At 36.2% G+C, this 16,291-nt stretch overlaps 2 protein-coding genes across 2 annotated transcripts; one reads left to right on the top strand and one right to left on the bottom strand.

The window, feature by feature from the left end:
• Positions 1-101: 101 nt before the first annotated feature.
• Positions 102-6,356, top strand: LOC131542981 (uncharacterized). Its single transcript, XM_058780122.1, has 9 exons — positions 102-236; positions 659-745; positions 863-996; positions 1,394-1,456; positions 1,555-1,634; positions 1,716-1,846; positions 1,919-1,985; positions 2,078-2,207; positions 6,221-6,356. The coding sequence occupies exons 3-8, from the start codon at positions 923-925 to the stop codon at positions 2,158-2,160; spliced, it is 498 nt and encodes a 165-aa protein (XP_058636105.1). The 5' UTR covers positions 102-236; positions 659-745; positions 863-922; the 3' UTR covers positions 2,161-2,207; positions 6,221-6,356.
• h6pd (hexose-6-phosphate dehydrogenase (glucose 1-dehydrogenase)) lies at positions 2,412-8,802 on the bottom strand. The gene is made up of 5 exons (XM_058780120.1): positions 8,711-8,802; positions 6,173-6,840; positions 5,685-5,802; positions 5,302-5,571; positions 2,412-5,123 (listed from the first exon to the last, which is right to left on the bottom strand). Exons 2-5 carry the CDS (start codon positions 6,818-6,820, stop codon positions 3,784-3,786), a joined length of 2,376 nt encoding a protein of 791 aa, XP_058636103.1. The 5' UTR covers positions 6,821-6,840; positions 8,711-8,802; the 3' UTR covers positions 2,412-3,783.
• Between the last annotated feature and the right edge of the window lie 7,489 nt (positions 8,803-16,291).

Raw genomic sequence — 16,291 nt, 5'->3', positions numbered from 1 at the left:
TGAGGTCGTTTCATTATCTTTCGTTAACAATGTGGCGATGGCTTTAAAGAATGTCTGAGGTATGACGACACCGGTTGGTGTTTTTAACTCTCTTTTTCTATTTTCTATAAAGCCAGATAAATTAGTTTCTTTCAAAATGCTGTGGAAATGACAGATTTCTTTAACTTTCATACAGGCGGGTATCTTTTCTTGACCCTCTGTTCTGGGAGATGAGGTTGTCTTGAGGCTGCATTGAGGTGGGTTTTGTAATTCATCCATTTTAAGTTCATCATTTAGCCTATTCAGTGTGAACGTGGGCAGTAAAGGTTCAAAATGAACCGTAAGTCTTCTGCAATGAGCGGACCAAAATCAAAATGATCAAAAGTCATTATTTTCTGAAAAGATGGGTTTCTAATAACAGTACAATAATAATAATTATGTTAATGAAAAAGCCATTAACACACAACACTTAAAAGAATCATGCTGTTATTAGTCCTCATTCTTTCATACCATGATTATTTTAAAGGCTTTGAAGTGAGAAATAAAGTATGTAAATTCATTGTGGTGCTTCATGTAAAAATGTTTTATTTTTTTTTTACACAATATGCTGATCGCTGCCTTAAACCTGTCACATAAATGACTCTAATCCAAAATTTGAAATCTCTAAAACTATACTCAGACAAACCACTAGAGGGTGTCATTTGATATTACCCAACCCTCCCCAGAGATACTAACCTGCTATGCTGACTAGCATGAGACCTTTCTGGTAAGTCCTGTAATTCTTCTACGAATGTTCTTCCCTCAGACATATTTCACTATGTAAATACTTAACAATTTTCAGTAAGATGTAATTTAAGAGTATTAAAACATTCTTTCATTATAGCGGTACATCCTGCTAATAAAAGTGTTTTCTGCTGTATGGATCATCTGAGGTGACGGTACAATGCTTCACCACTTCTTAGTTCATGCAGCTTTTCAGACCAGCAGGTGGCTTCCAAGAGATCAAAGGTTAAAATTGTAAGGTAACAACATATGAAGAGTTCAGATGGAAAAGCCTGTAAATGCCATCTGAAATTTTCTTCTAAAATGAGCATTTTTATTAGGCTGCTATGTTTAGGTTCAGTAATCTTTCTCTAATAGCAATATATTGGTCCTTTTCTACGCAATTAAAGTGAAATAACTGAACATAAATATAGGAGCCTGATAAAAAAATGCTAATTTTAGAAGAAAATTTCAGATGGCATTTAGAGGCTTTTGCATCTGAACTCTTCATATCTATCTATCTATCTAGAAAACAAGTGCTAATCAGATGATAAACATGTTTTATTTCTCTGTTGTAAAGCTTGAGTGTGACACATATAAGTTAACATAAAAATGTTCAAATCAAAATTGTCAAAATTTTTCTCTTTGGCAGTCAGATTGTTCTTTTTATTTTTGTGGTGCTTTTCCTGGCACCACAGTTTTATGTTTTGTCAAGGTAAGTGAGCTATATAACGTTTCGCAGATAAAAATGCTAACATGCGCATGCTTGTTATCATGTGATATGTCTAATATTCTGCAGTAATGTTCTCACAGGCCAAAAACGTCTCGTTATTGTGAAAAGCCACTGTTGAACAATCTCATAGCCTTCATTGTGTTCTCCTTCATAGCAACAGGTAATCTGATTTTGATATTTATTAATGGTTTATTTTTCATTTAAAATACTAATTATCAGCCCTTTTTATTCGCCACTGAAGGTTTGGCTGTAGCGCTTACACTCACTGACCCAGTTCCCAAGAGCATCAGGGCAGCTTTTCATTCATTTGGGCTGCTCACATTTGTCCAGGGACTCTGTACAGTCATTCTTACCCTGTCTGCACCACAGTGTGTAAGTATGAATTATGGTAATATGATTTTATGAGTAATAATTTGCTTATATGTCACTTTTTGCTTTTCTCAGGCAAAGACCACCACGGAATTGTACATATTTTCATTGGTAGTCTCTTGGGCCTGCATACTCTCAACAGGTAAGATGATATATTTGGTTTTTGGTCAGTTCCAATTCCAGAGTAATAATAAGTGTAGAAAAAATAACTATTGTTCTTGGGCCTCTATCCAGCTTTCTTTCTGGTTAGAGGAGGTCTTTGCCTGATCCACAGACTGTTTCCTCATTGGTTAAGAGATGCCTGCCTCTGGGGTTGAAAATGAGCCACTTCTGCAGTATGGCCTTCTACTGACACTTAATACAGGTGCATCTATTATTTACATGGTTTCGGTGTTTTTTCAGACAGTTGTGAGGCACCTTTTCACTAATATTACCGTGTAAGGGAGAGATTGCATATATACAAATTGTACTTTGAATTTTTGTAAAAACTATATATAAACACATTGTGTTTGTAGTCTACATGGCTGGGTCATATTTGGAAAGAGGGGGAAGAAAAAAAAAAAACAGATGATTTCAAAAATATATTTTATTTGCTAGGTAGTAGAACCACTGCAAAATATAAAATGATGTATGTGATTCCATGTAATACAGCTGAATACCGTAACAAAGGTTCCTCAAAACATAATGGAAGAGCAATACACTTTATTTAAAAGTGTCAATTCAAATGTTAAACCAGCCAGCAAGGCACATACTTTGTTGAAATACACATAATAGGATCTTGACAATGTTAAACATTTTGTTTTTATAGGCACCTTAAAAACATAGGAATCTATTTCTTTAATATGTGTGCATTTATTTTAATGTTTTATTAACATTTTCACATTAGATGATTAGATTTCCCTGTGGAATGTAATGCTGTTTTGCTTCACTTCAAAATGTTAAATTGGTGGCTATGAATCAGACAATGCTGTCCAGCTGTTCAGAAACAACTCCTTTAGCGTTTCATAAAGGATGCAATGCTGACTAAAATGCACTACTTAGATTTTAAACTGCACAGTGTAAAAACAGACTTTACAAAGGCATTCATGTTTAGATATAAAACTATTGTAAGGTGGTGTTGTGCCTTTTGAACTGCTCAACACCTTTGTTTTCTGAGGTATGACAAAAATCTTTGACACTAATACTTTGTCAACAATGTAGTTCTGGAATGGTTTCATCAATAAGGCCAACAATAGAAACTCAATTCAGTCTAAAGATGAAACAGTAAATTAACATTTGTTCCATCCTAAAAACACTGGATATGCTATCTAAGGCAAGTTTTGTGTACATTTTATTAGTATTATTTCCTAACCTGAGGTTTGTGATTATGCCTAGAACAGGATTTTACCATTTAATTTAAGTCTTTCAATAAAGAAGAGGGAAAAAGAAACTAAATACATCTGTTTGTTTCCTCTGAAAAACAAAGAGTTGGTTCTTCATCTCAATTTTATCTTGGCAGTCTGATGAATAATTGCAGCTATGTAAAAGTAAAAAAGTCAAATTATAGAGCATTCAAATATATGTTTTATCTGATCACTGCTTGGTCACAAATGTGGAAAGAGAATATGGAATTAAATCTTTCATCATATCTTCTTAACTGCTTCTAAACCATCTGATCTTGTGAAATAAGTATTTAAGCAACATTATAAGATTAATTCGATGAAAAAAGTTATTGTAAGCTACTAGAGTTCCTGAGATTTGAAGTGGTCAATAATGCAATGATTCCGTAGAACAGTCAAATTGCAAAATCCTTATCACAGCATTAAAATAACTCTCAAATATATCACACCTCAATTTGGTGTGAAAATTACACTTCAATCATTCACAATACAGCATTCAATTTGAGCTATAAGCCCTGGCGGGTGGCTTCACTGACCAATTTGTACTGGTCTTTAGGCCATTTATCCTAACAATGCATCATAGTCAATGTACCATATAAGAGTACCGGTCTTTGGCTGTACTTTGGTAATGGGATACTTGGATGATTCGCCCTTAATTCGGCTGAGTTGACTGACAAGTTCGTGCTTGCTCTTGCCCATAATTAAAACACCTACTCTTCGAGCCCTATTGATAGCTGTGAATGTGAGACTCATCCTCTGGTGTGGTTTAATGGGGCTTTCTGTCAGAATTACCAACCGTTCCTCATCATTTTCCAATTTGGTGTCCTGGAATATCGAGGCAGTGTGGCCGTCCTGGCCTACGCCGAGCAGGATGTAGTGGAAGCTGGAGCCGTTGACATGTTTATTGATTTCCTTCTCATATAATGTTGGTCCACCGTCCTCTTCCACACATAACCGTTGGGTGAGATGCACAGGCATGGGGTGGATGTTGAAGTAGGGTATGCGGATATGCTGAAGCAGGAGATCGTGAATGGACCGGAAGCTGGAGCCTGTTTCTGTATGTGGCACACAACGCTCGTCCACTTGCCATATGTGAGTGTTGCGCCAAGGAAAGGTGTATAGATTCAGGGCCAGCGCACGAAGCAGTGCCACTGGGCTGGAGCCACCAGACAATGCCAGGTGAAACTGACCTTCTTCACGAATGGCCTCCTCAGCAGCCAGGAGAAGATCAGAAGCCAAGCGCTCCACCAGTTCCTGTGCCCAGGCAGAAACCATTTCAGAACTACGGTACTTCCCTTGCATTACCTGGAAGTTATCTTCGGCACCGGGATTGATAACGTTGACCACGGCTTCATGGCTAAAAGCAACCTGATGGCCCTGCAGCTGAAAGTTCAGCAGGTTTCCATTGGCTACGCCACCTGGATACACCCGCGGAAAGACCCGACTCAGGCCTTCAAGGAGGGGAGTCCAAAACGCCCAGGAAGCAAGGAGTCCCTCTGCACTAATAAAGCTATCCTTGCGTCCAAAGAAGACATGCGAAATCAGTTCGCAGTAAGCTTCTCTGGGTGTGACTGGTGACTGGATGTAATAGTCACTAGGTGGTAACCCCAGGACATTCACATCTTTGTATTCGGTGACCTCCTTCCAGTCACCGCTGCTTACCAGTTCGGGCTTGAACAAGTTCTTGCTGACAAGAATCGCAGGGTACTGCAGGTTTCCGTGACCCAGATAAAATATGATCTGTTTGGATTTGCACTGAACATTGTTGGTATCCTGGACGCAAAAGACATCATTTTTGAAAAGCACACGTGCATAAGAAACCCGTTCATCAAGTGCCTTGCCTGAGGTCATTAATATGGGGATACCCTCATATTGCACATTGTCGACATGAATGATCACACCTGTAAAGACAATTATTGTCAACATAAGCATGGTTAGGGTGATTTTCCACACTCACACTGCTATGAATCAATGCCCATATTTACATGCACTTAGGAAAACAGCTTTCCTGCTATAAGCATTTTTCTTTTGTGCATGTAAACATACTGAATTATGTAGCTACAAAGCTCTTCCACTCACCAGCAAATGTGGGGGTCAAGCTGAAGTAGTCCTTTGTTTTATTTAGCTCTTCCTGAACCTCTCCATTGTAAGCTTGGTACTGACCTACAACCGCATTACTGTTATCTACGTGTTGAAGGGAAGCCAAGAAATTAAGCTTGTTTTGTAGAATCTCCTTGCTGTTGGACAGGTTTGCAGGAAGGTTCATCAACATAAGGGTCATGACCTCTGTGAGGTGGTTTTGGAGCACGTCTCTGATGACGCCGTATTGATCATAAAACTGAATCCGGCCTGTACATGAATGATAGATAATAAGTGCTGAAGTAATCACTGAGAAGATAAATGGAGAAAGGAACTTTTTGATAATGTGAACTTGCATTTATAAGCAACTAAAAAACCAGTACCTTTGGCATCCAGGGTTTCCTTCAATACAATTTCTATTCTTTCGATATGATGCTTGTTCCAGATAGGGTCCAGAAGTTTCTTATTCTCTTTCCTAAATGGCAGTATTTTAGAGACAACCTTTGGGACAGAAAAAAAAAAAAAAACTTTTAAAGCTGATGCCGATCCTGTTATTCATGTGAAAGTACGCTACCATTCAAAGGTTTGAGTTCAGAAAGTTATTTTTTCTTTGAAAGATATCAATACTTGATACATAAAGGACACAAAAGGATATGTTACAAAAGATTTCTATTTCAAGTAAATGATGTCTTTTACCTCTCTTCATTCATCAAAAATTCACAGTGTTTCACAATATTAGTGATTTTTACTATATTTTGATTAAATAAATTGAGCTTCGGTGAGAATAGGAGACTTTTTTTCAAAAAACATAAAAATCTTGTCAACGCCAAACTTTTGAACAACAGTATATGCTAATGAAATAACATTGTACCTGCTTCCCTAAATAGTGGTCAATCCTGTACATCTCCTTTTCTTTCAGCTGGTCTGACAGTTTTTTGTCAAGGGCCTGAGCACTGTAAAGGTTGTGACCAAATGGCTTCTCCAGTACCACCCTGAGCCATGCGTCAGATGCGGGGCGGCAGGTGTTGTTGATCTTCTCTGCAATGTCTGCATATGCGAAAGCTGGAACAGACAGGTAGAAGAGCCTCCCAGCTTCGACCATACCCTCCTGTCCTACTTGCTGTTTGATGTCTTGGCTGAGCTTCTCGTAGTCCTCAGTAGTCTTCAGCTGGTGATATTTGGAAAGATGCAGGAACTGGTCTTTGACCAAAGTACAGCGCTCTGCAGAGAGCTCCGGAGGACAAGCCAGCTCCTTCAAGATCCCAAACAGCAGCGGTGTCCCCTTCTCGGTCGGCAAAAGGCCCCCACCGTAAAATGAGAAGGTGTGTCCTTTGCCTACCTGGTCAGCATAGAGCTGGAAAAAGCCTTGCCACAGGTACTTCCTGGCCAAGTCACCTGTTCCACCCACAACTACCACAGTCACATGCCCAAGACTCTTCTTATCCTCATGATTACCTGTGTGGCCTCTCTGCCAGCATATGATGGCCATTAGCAGCAGTTCCCATTTGATCCTAACCATTGTAATATCACACACCCACCCTTTAAAAAGAAATAAAAATAACAGGATTTTAGAATGTTTGTAAAAAAAAAAATCTATTAATGCATATTATGAAAAGATTTCACACATATGAATAAAAAACAAAAGAAATCCAAACTATGAAAACTGTGAATGGTTAAGCATGAACTTAAAGGAATGTATTCAGAAGCTGGATTTTGAAGTTTGCTTCATTGGCTTATTGATGGCTTTATTTCTCATCTATAACTCAGTATAAAGTGAACACCTTTTGCAAACATTTGGCTGATGAATACAAACTAGCCTCAGTCCTCACATAAAGTAAATGGAAATGTCAGCACTGCAACAAGATAAGACTTTAGTCCCTAAATAAACATTTCAGAAGTATTAAGAATTGCCACTGGAACGAAAAATTAAAAGTAGGGAAAAATTACTTTTTAGTGTTAAATTAAATAACGTTTACGTCAATATTTTAGCCATTTTTACAAATGTTATCTTAATATTTGCCGATACATAAAATATTCAGTATACTGTTTACCTGTAATTCAGTATCATTCATCTTTCATCAACATAAAACGTATCATCATTACAACACTGCATAATCACTATGTGATGTTTCAACACAAAAACCGTTAATAAACAGTAATAATGAGTCATGTCTGCAAGTCACTGTGTCTTTTAATGTACCAAAGTCCATATTTTCTTTACTTTTCTTTCTTATTTTAAAATCACTCAGCACATTAGGTGTGTGGATCTTTATTGATAATAGTTTTATTGTGATACATAGGCCTGTACAGTATGGTCTATGATAGGCCCAAGTCAAGAAGAGGGTGACATACTATACCTGGACTGATTTGGAATAATGAGTAAAAGCAAGAAGCACGGTAATGCAAAATGAAATCTCTAGCTGAGTATTCACCCTCAGAATCAAGGTTAAGCCAACGGCCCCAGAACAAACAAGACTACATTTACGGTAAAAGACCTGAATGAAATGAAAGGTCACACAACTTGGGCAAACAGAGAGAATCCAATATGTAAGGTGACTACGTCTGAGTTGAGAAATGCTGGAATCATTCTGACATATCTTACATTAAACTGTCAACCAGGATGATTCTGATTTCATGGTAACTCATGATAAGCTTGTGTGAAGGCCAAAGATGACAGTGTAGACGCAACCCCAATGCTCAGACAGAGCAAGCACTGTTTGCACATTTGGGTGTTGCAAATTGTTAAACATAGAGGCACTATGTAGACTTTAAATAAATAAAAAAAAATTCCTTGAAACAATCAAGACTATAAAATTAACATAACAGGATGCAGTTAAACAGCTGCTGCGCAGAACTCGTGTAATTCAGCACATACTCGGGTCATTCCTCCCATTCATATTATCTATTAAACAATAAAAACATCAACGTGAACTTGTGTCAAAATAAGCTTTGATAAATTCAAGCACTTACATGATTACATTTGAATAATTATAACTTTATAACTTACACTGACATGAAAATGAATTACGCCCCATCAAAATCATGTCACTTAACCTCATTAAGGGCTATTTTATCCAGTATATGATGGAGACCATATACTTTTATACTAAATATTTAAATTGTGGGAATTATTCATATTGATCCAATTTAATGTGACCATATATTAGTTTCTGATTTGAAGGTACGTTTATTACATTTTAAACATGAAAATACATTGTTTTAGAGGCGAACGTGAGTATACTATCATACATAAACAGATCCTGACAGCACCTGTTATAGCTAACTGACACAGGCAGGCAAATAAAAAGCTAACATTTTAAATGGTAACGTAGATATAACGTCTGCAGGCGGAGTGACACATACATAATGACAAAGATGGGTTTTACAAAGAGAGACTGTGAGGACATACCTGATTCACCTCTGGACAGTATGGTGACAGCTCGAGCGGCGTGGTAACATACTACAAACAAGCGTTTCCAGTAGATGGTCACGTGATCGCGCCGCTGGTTAATCATGTGGTTTAAGTACCAAACATTCGAGTTTTTTTTTTTCTTCAAATACGTTGACAGAACACGGGGACTCATAAGCCTGTAAAGTGCTTGTTGAGAAATTAAAACACCTATTATTTAAGTGTAATATCATAACAGAGGTATATACCAAGGGGATATTTAAAAACGAGCGTGTGATGTGAAACAAACAATTAAATCAATGGCATTCTCTGACAGTACCGGTTTAAAGTCCGCGTTGAGAAGCCAGGTAGGTTGTCTGCGCATTGGAAATGCATCCGTTTTGAGGCTTGGAAAATTTTTATTGTTTTTGTTTAATTTATATTTTTATTATTTATTAATTGAATATCCAAAAATTTAGCGAAAATGTAAATCCACTAGTGTTTGTGTTATGCAGATCGTGTGTTGCCCAAAGGAGGGCGATATTTGCCAATAGGTGCTTTATAAATGACTCCAAGTGAGGCTTTCAATAAACAGATTCCCCTTTTCAAGTTACAATATTTATTTTTAAAAAATGCTATGCTGCAGGTAAATAGAATGCTACGGGTAAATTAAAAAGACATATCAAACGTTTTTCAAAAACTCAAGAGTCACAAACCTACAGATAATGGAGGTTAGGCGTTCTTACACTTTATTTCACAACGTATTGAGCAATACGTTTTCATAAGTGTGATCTTTAAAACAATATTCTTATCTTTGTGAACACGTGTGTGTATTCCTCTTTTGCACATTTCCTTTAGAGAGAAAAAGAGTCTTAGGCAAAGTGTATTCAAACAAGAACCATTCACCTCAGGAAACATGTAAAGTCATCCAACCTGCTTTAAACCTGCTAGTAAGCACCATTAATACTTTAAATGTGCAACAAAAAATCAGTCATCTATTATTCTGTAATGAATGCTTGCAAAAAGAAAAGTATTTTGTCAGAATACGCCAACATTTGTGGGTGTCCGTCAAAAGAGAAAGATGTTCTTTGAAGCCAGATGGTGTAGACGACATCTACAACCAGAGGCTAATGAGGCTATGTTAACCAGTCAAACCTTGACCCCTTGATCCCTAGCAGCCTAACATAGCACATGCTAATGGTGTGAGTTTGGGGTAGGGGTATTCAACCAATGGCAGATGGGGGAGCATTTAGGAAAGCTGTTTGAAAACAATCTATTGTTCGGAATGAATACTAGCTTGCTAAATATTGCACAATGTGCACCATGTACTGCCTGTTTTATTATTATTTTTATTATTTAATGTAAGTGAGGCAAGCTTCTCTAATAGCTTCTCTAATGTTCTCTAATAGCAAATGCTTCAGTGTCGAGTTTGTGACTTTAAAAAAAAAAAATCAGTGTAAAACTGTATCACATATTATGCTCAAACAATAAGTCCGGTTAACTTGTTATACAGGAAGTGGAAAGTCAAGTCATGTGCAGAGCAAAATCTGAAAATCTGCTTATTATACAAACTATAGTAGTCAACATTTGAAGTGGATCAGAAAAGCTCATCAAAGTTGAAGACAAGAACGCATTTTGGTTTTAGGTTTTAGGACAACTTTGATGAAAGGTTTTGATCCACTTTAAATGTTGACTAGTGTATATGTTGCAGAAATATTAAGAGTGTGTTAGCATGATAGTCTGAACATAACTATTATTGCAGTTCTATTTGGTGATGCTAGTACCGCAAACATTATATAAATTTAGATTACACACATTGGTAAAATCAAAAGCATTTTTTTGATGTTAACTTTCTGTTGCATCATTTAATATCATCTCCTATGGCTATTATTGTTTGAATACTTGTTAAATTACTGTTTGAATCCAAAACATTTCCTGCAGCTAAGTGTTTAGCGTGTCTGCAAATGTAGCTACATGTCAGAGAAATGAATTAATAAAAAACGTATTAGCTTTTCTTGGTAATATTTATATTTTTAATATTTTTATTGGTTTTTAGACAACAAAAGACACTTCTGCTAACAAAAACTTATAACACATATATGCAGTCACATATAAACAAAAAGGCCTTCCTAATATTTCTTCTTTTCTTAGGTATCGTCAATCATTATTACAGTTAACTAGAACTGAGTAAACTAAAACTAAATTGAAATAGAATAAACATTAAAATAAGATCTAAAAATCTGAAATAAAAAGTAATAGAAACTACACAGACCTATTAAAAATAATAAAAACAGGAAAAACACACCTGAATTACTAATAATTGAACTAAAATTAAAATGGAAAAATAAAATCTCAAAACTTAATATCTGTCTTTAAATATATGTTATTTTTTTAGTGCCATTTTCCCTGTATTTGGTGACTAATAGTCATATCTATAAATGTATATTCCATTCTTTTCAATCTGAGATCATAAGGGCATATATAAAAATACACATTTTTGTTACTCTGTACTTCTTTCCAGAATTGCAAAATCGCTTCACACTCCCACACACTATGATATAGAGTACCATTACAAGTCTTACACTTTGGACAAGTGTCTGAAATATTATTATCATTAAATATATGTAATAATGTTGGAGTCACACAAACCTTCGTCAACCATTTTTAGTCTTTTCGTGAAGATGGTTGTATTTCCATGCCATTCAGAACAGTGAGGAGCATTGCATTGGGCTTATCAGTGTTGCCAGATGCATGAGAGATTTTATACCCAGATGCACATGTACTTTCAGCTGGGACCACACTAGTGTAGGCCTCCCAGCTAGATCACAAGTTAAGGTCAAAGTGAGATGTAAACTGTAAACTAGGTGACAGAAGTTCCTGTTTGTGTGACAAGTGTCTCTGGTGGAGCAAGTTTGCAAGTGCGTGTGCATGTGTGTCATGCAGGAAAAAATCAGGGAGCTCAGCTGTCACCGTCTTTAACGTGCAGCCAATGGGGCTACGTGTGATTTGAGTGTGTGTGTGTGTGCTAAAGGGAGCTGGAGGTAAGAATGGCTATGGCACCAGGGGGCTCATTGTGTGTAAGATCTCCCACACTTCTTACAACCGTCCATGTTCTGTCCATGTTCTTCCCATCACCCCCTTCCCACTGCCACCCTGCCACTTGCCTTCCTTCCTTTAGATTCAAGTGCTTTGTTCCTCCTGAAGTCCTTTGTTCTTCCTCCGGCACAACATTCCAATCAAGCTGAGCACACAAACACATGCATATGAATGTGTGCCATCCTCTTTATTGGGCCTCTTCACCAACACACATTACATTTATCATCCCTGTGTCTAAGCACTGACTAATTTAAAGCTCTGCCTGCTACTTAAGAGCTCAATATTCCCAGATTAAGAAGTGAATGATTGCTGTAAGGCGGTGGATCAAAGAAACAGCATTTCTTTAGAATAAAATATATGCTGATGGTGTTTATGTACTAATTGTATGGCACATAAACATTCACAATTATATTTCCGTTTTCTGGAACTCTTTTTTTTTTTTTTTAAATGATTTATTCATTTATTTTTTGTTTTCATCTGTTTTCTGGAATGACTCTGATTGGTCACGTGTAATTGTATAATTACTGCTACGTGTGTAATTAACTAATGTTACACGTAATTGATTTCCCACGTAGCATGCATGTCTCTCGTGGTTTCATTTGAATTTTTCACTTTAAAATAATCAACATTTCATTTTTATCTTTTTAAGCTAGCATTTAATTACATTTTTAATGTTCAACTAGTTATTAATCAACTTAATGAATATATAAATATAATTATAATACTATATAATAATATATTACAATTGTAAATGAGTATTTTAAAATGTAATTTATTTGTGTGATGCAAAGCTGAATTTTCAGCATCATTACTCCAGTATTCAGTGTCACGTGATCCTTCAGAAATCATTCTAATATGCAGATTTGGTGTGTTTAAAGAAATATCTCTTATTATCAATATGGAAAACAGTTGTGCAGCTACATATTTTTTGAGGATGCCATGATACATTTCAGGATTTCAGGAAAAAAGATTCTTTGATGATTAGAAAGTTTGAAACAATAGCATTTATTTAAAATAAATAAGTCTTTCCTGACACTTTTGGTTAATTTAATGCGTCCTTGATGTATAAAAGTATTCTTTTAATTGAACTTTTCTCTTTCTCATACATTTTTGTCATTATTTAAAACCAAGTCACACAAATCACTTTAACTTTAACTAGACATACCATTTATGTTTGACAACCATACAAGTGTAGACATTGTTCTATAATTGAACAAAAGTATCTTGTTCTTGCATTAGCTTATTATAAATGAAATGTCACTTGCTTTGATATTTCTTAATCTTATGAAAAGACATTCATTCATTTTTAAGTACAGCTTAAGTGACTAAATACTTTTTAGTCACTTTATATCCAAAGTCCATTTATGACTCACTTACAGAAATAATTTTGTTAACTTTGCGTTAATAATGTGTTAACATCACGCCATATGTCACTGGCACATATCCCGCAAGAGCACTCCCTTCGCCCCCAGTAAAGGGATCAGTGTAGTATCAGGAGCGTTAACAAAGCTTTTGAGGGGCAGACAGTCTCGACGCAGCCTACAATAGAAGGCCGCCTCTGTATTTGCGTTTTTTGGCGAGAGGTGGTGACGAGGGTGACAAGAGGGAGTCGAGGGGTGGAAGAGTTGAATGACCCTGCAGCAGTGGTCCCACTGCAGATCCGTGACCCCCGGAGTAACGGGCCAACCTCCTGGCGTGAAGTGCTTTGTATTGGCGGTTGTGTGGAACAGGGTGGAGAGGTGAAGGGGGGCTGATGGGAGTGCAGCAGATAATTCAGGCCTCCTGCAACACACATGGCCCTTGAATGAAAAGGGAGCTCGGCATTGTGAGGGCATCTCAATGGCTCTAGCTCCTCATTTGTTGAAGACAAATGTCCCTCTGAACATAAGTGTCTTGTGCTTAAACACCAAACAGAGCGAAGTCATTAATCATCCATTTTGTGTGGCCGAGCACTTGCTCCAAAAAAATTAAGAGTCGTACTCAACATTCATAGAAGCTGGCGTGAAAAACAAAGAATTACTTTGTTAAAGCGTTAATAAATGTTGCACACATAAATACATAAAGGAATGCTATTAATAAGCAGATCACATTCAGTTTGGCCTTTGTGACCAACTGCTTGCCATTTTTAATCGCCCTGCACTTTTTTGGACTAGTTTGGACTAGTTTATATGCATGTTAGACTTTAGTGAGCTTTGTAGGTATGTACAATATACCGCTACAAATGTCAGAATGCTATTTGTGACCCTGGACCACAAAACCAGTCATACGTAGCAGGGGTATGTTTGTAGCAATAGCCAAAAATACATTGTATGGGTCAAAATGATTAAAAATCATTAGGATATTAAGTAAAGATAATTTTCCATGAAGATATTTAGTCAATTTCCTACCGTAAATATATTAAAACTTAATTTTTGATTAGTAATATGCATTGCTCAGAACTTCATTTGGACAGCTTTAAAGGCATTCTAATTCACAGTAACTGTATTGTATTTACTTGCATAACTAAGTATTTTCTTAATTCATTTTAATAATTTAAGGTGACACCCCAGGTGAATAGGGTAAAAAAAAAAAGAGTACCTAATAGATAATCTAATGTCTCCCCAGCTGACTGATTACATAAAAAAAAACTAATTTTGTATTACACTTTTTCTGAAATGTAATGTTTAAATATGCAAATTATGCCCTTTTTAATTAAACGCACTAATTTGAATACATTTCCAAAACGTTTTGTTGATATTAGAATCAAAGTTTTTTAGAGCGGATTTTGGTTGTTTTTATCACTCATAAATCAGAAAAAAACTGTCTAAATAAATAAGTAAATACACACATAGATGATCTTTGATCAAACCTTCAGAATATATATGGAAATAAAACTGTAACGTTTATGTATATGTAAGTGCTACTGAATTGGAGATTTGTGGCCTTTAGAGATATGTGTTGTAATTAAAATCTACAGATGCAAATAGATAAAATGCTATAAATCGAACACTTAAAAGTGTATTTTGGATGTTTTCTTTCCAGTAGTCTGAAACAACATGTAATATAAAGCCATATAGCCCAAAACCTCGAAACTGACCATTACATGAAAAATTTGTGTTTTTGCCTGTAGTGTCATGCCTTAATAATAATTTTGGTTTAGTTGGTTATTTAACCTGGGGCTCTGCCAGGCATGTTTGGCAGACACATCATGTGTGAACACAACCCTAAAACCAGCTGACTGAGAATATTCCTTTCTTGAATCATCTCTTAGAAAGGGCTTTGGAATGAAGGGTCTGGATGTTGCTCTGACAAATGTAAATTTTATATGCGCATGTAGTTCTTTCTGGATTTTTATAGTCAGTATAGGCCTAATTTTGCTCTGCACTGCAAAAAAAAAAAAAAAAAACTTTGCTGGTGACAATTATCACTCAGTAAATTTCACAAATAATTACAAAGAAACAAAATGACACATTAAAGTAGTAGAAAGACTAAAACAGTCTACAATAATCTTTATTAACATTTTTACAGTGCATTTAAATATATTTAAATTGCTTTGGGGATGTTTAACTGATAGATCAGAGTTTAAGTCTAGTCTTCATATTAATGCCAGTAAAAACTCTCTGAGTCTTGATTTTGTTCAGAGCCCTGCCACATAAATCCCTGCTTGAGTTTGTCTAGAATTAAAGCTGAGGTCTTTCGTTCATTGTCTGTCTAATGAATATTTATAGCTGCTCTCACAATGCAGGCAGCCTCCAAAGCTCTTGAGAAGAAGTCAGCTTGTGTTTGACTCCCAGGTCAAGGAACTCTGACAGACTGCCGCACAAAGGAGACTTGACTCAAACATTCCTTTGCGTTGCCTGGTGATGCTTTTGTTTGTCCTATTTCGCTGTCTACATATTCATACTTCTTCAACTCATTAGCAGTTATTCATTCATTGAGGCATGCCCACTTGACCCCTTCTCTAACTTGTCATGGGAATAAAATAGGGATGGTTGGTTTGCCAAATATATTAAGTGTGCTTTAGTATGCCCTATACCACATCAACCTATAGCTTTAGTTTCAGTTCATGCTTTAAAGCATTTTTCACTTTACCCACATGTGCTGAAAAAATCTTTACAAATCCATAAAAGCATTCCTATACACTCTCAGAAATAAAGGTACAAAAGCTGTCACTGGGGCGGTACCTTTTCAAAAGGTACATGTTTGTACCTAAAAGGTCCTTAAAGGTACATATTAGTACTTAAAGTGTACATATTTGAACTTAATAGGTACAAAAGTGTACCTTTTGAAAAGGTACCGCCCCAGTGACAGCTTTTGTACCTTTATTTCTGAGAGTGTGTAAAACTCTATCCTGACAACTGCAACTAGAAAAGCGTATTTTCAATATACAGGTATAATAATTTGTCACTGTTAATAACCATTACTAACATTTTTTTTTTTTTTATCGTTTAAGCCAATTGAAATTCCTGGTGAACCGCATAAAAACACGAAACTAATTGCAGTCTGCAAAAGAAATACCTGGATATT

The sequence above is a fragment of the Onychostoma macrolepis genome, chromosome 06 (assembly GCF_012432095.1).
Source record: "Onychostoma macrolepis isolate SWU-2019 chromosome 06, ASM1243209v1, whole genome shotgun sequence".
In the NCBI taxonomy this organism is placed as follows: Eukaryota; Metazoa; Chordata; class Actinopteri; order Cypriniformes; family Cyprinidae; genus Onychostoma; species Onychostoma macrolepis.
This window is presented reverse-complemented; position numbering and strand designations above follow the sequence as displayed.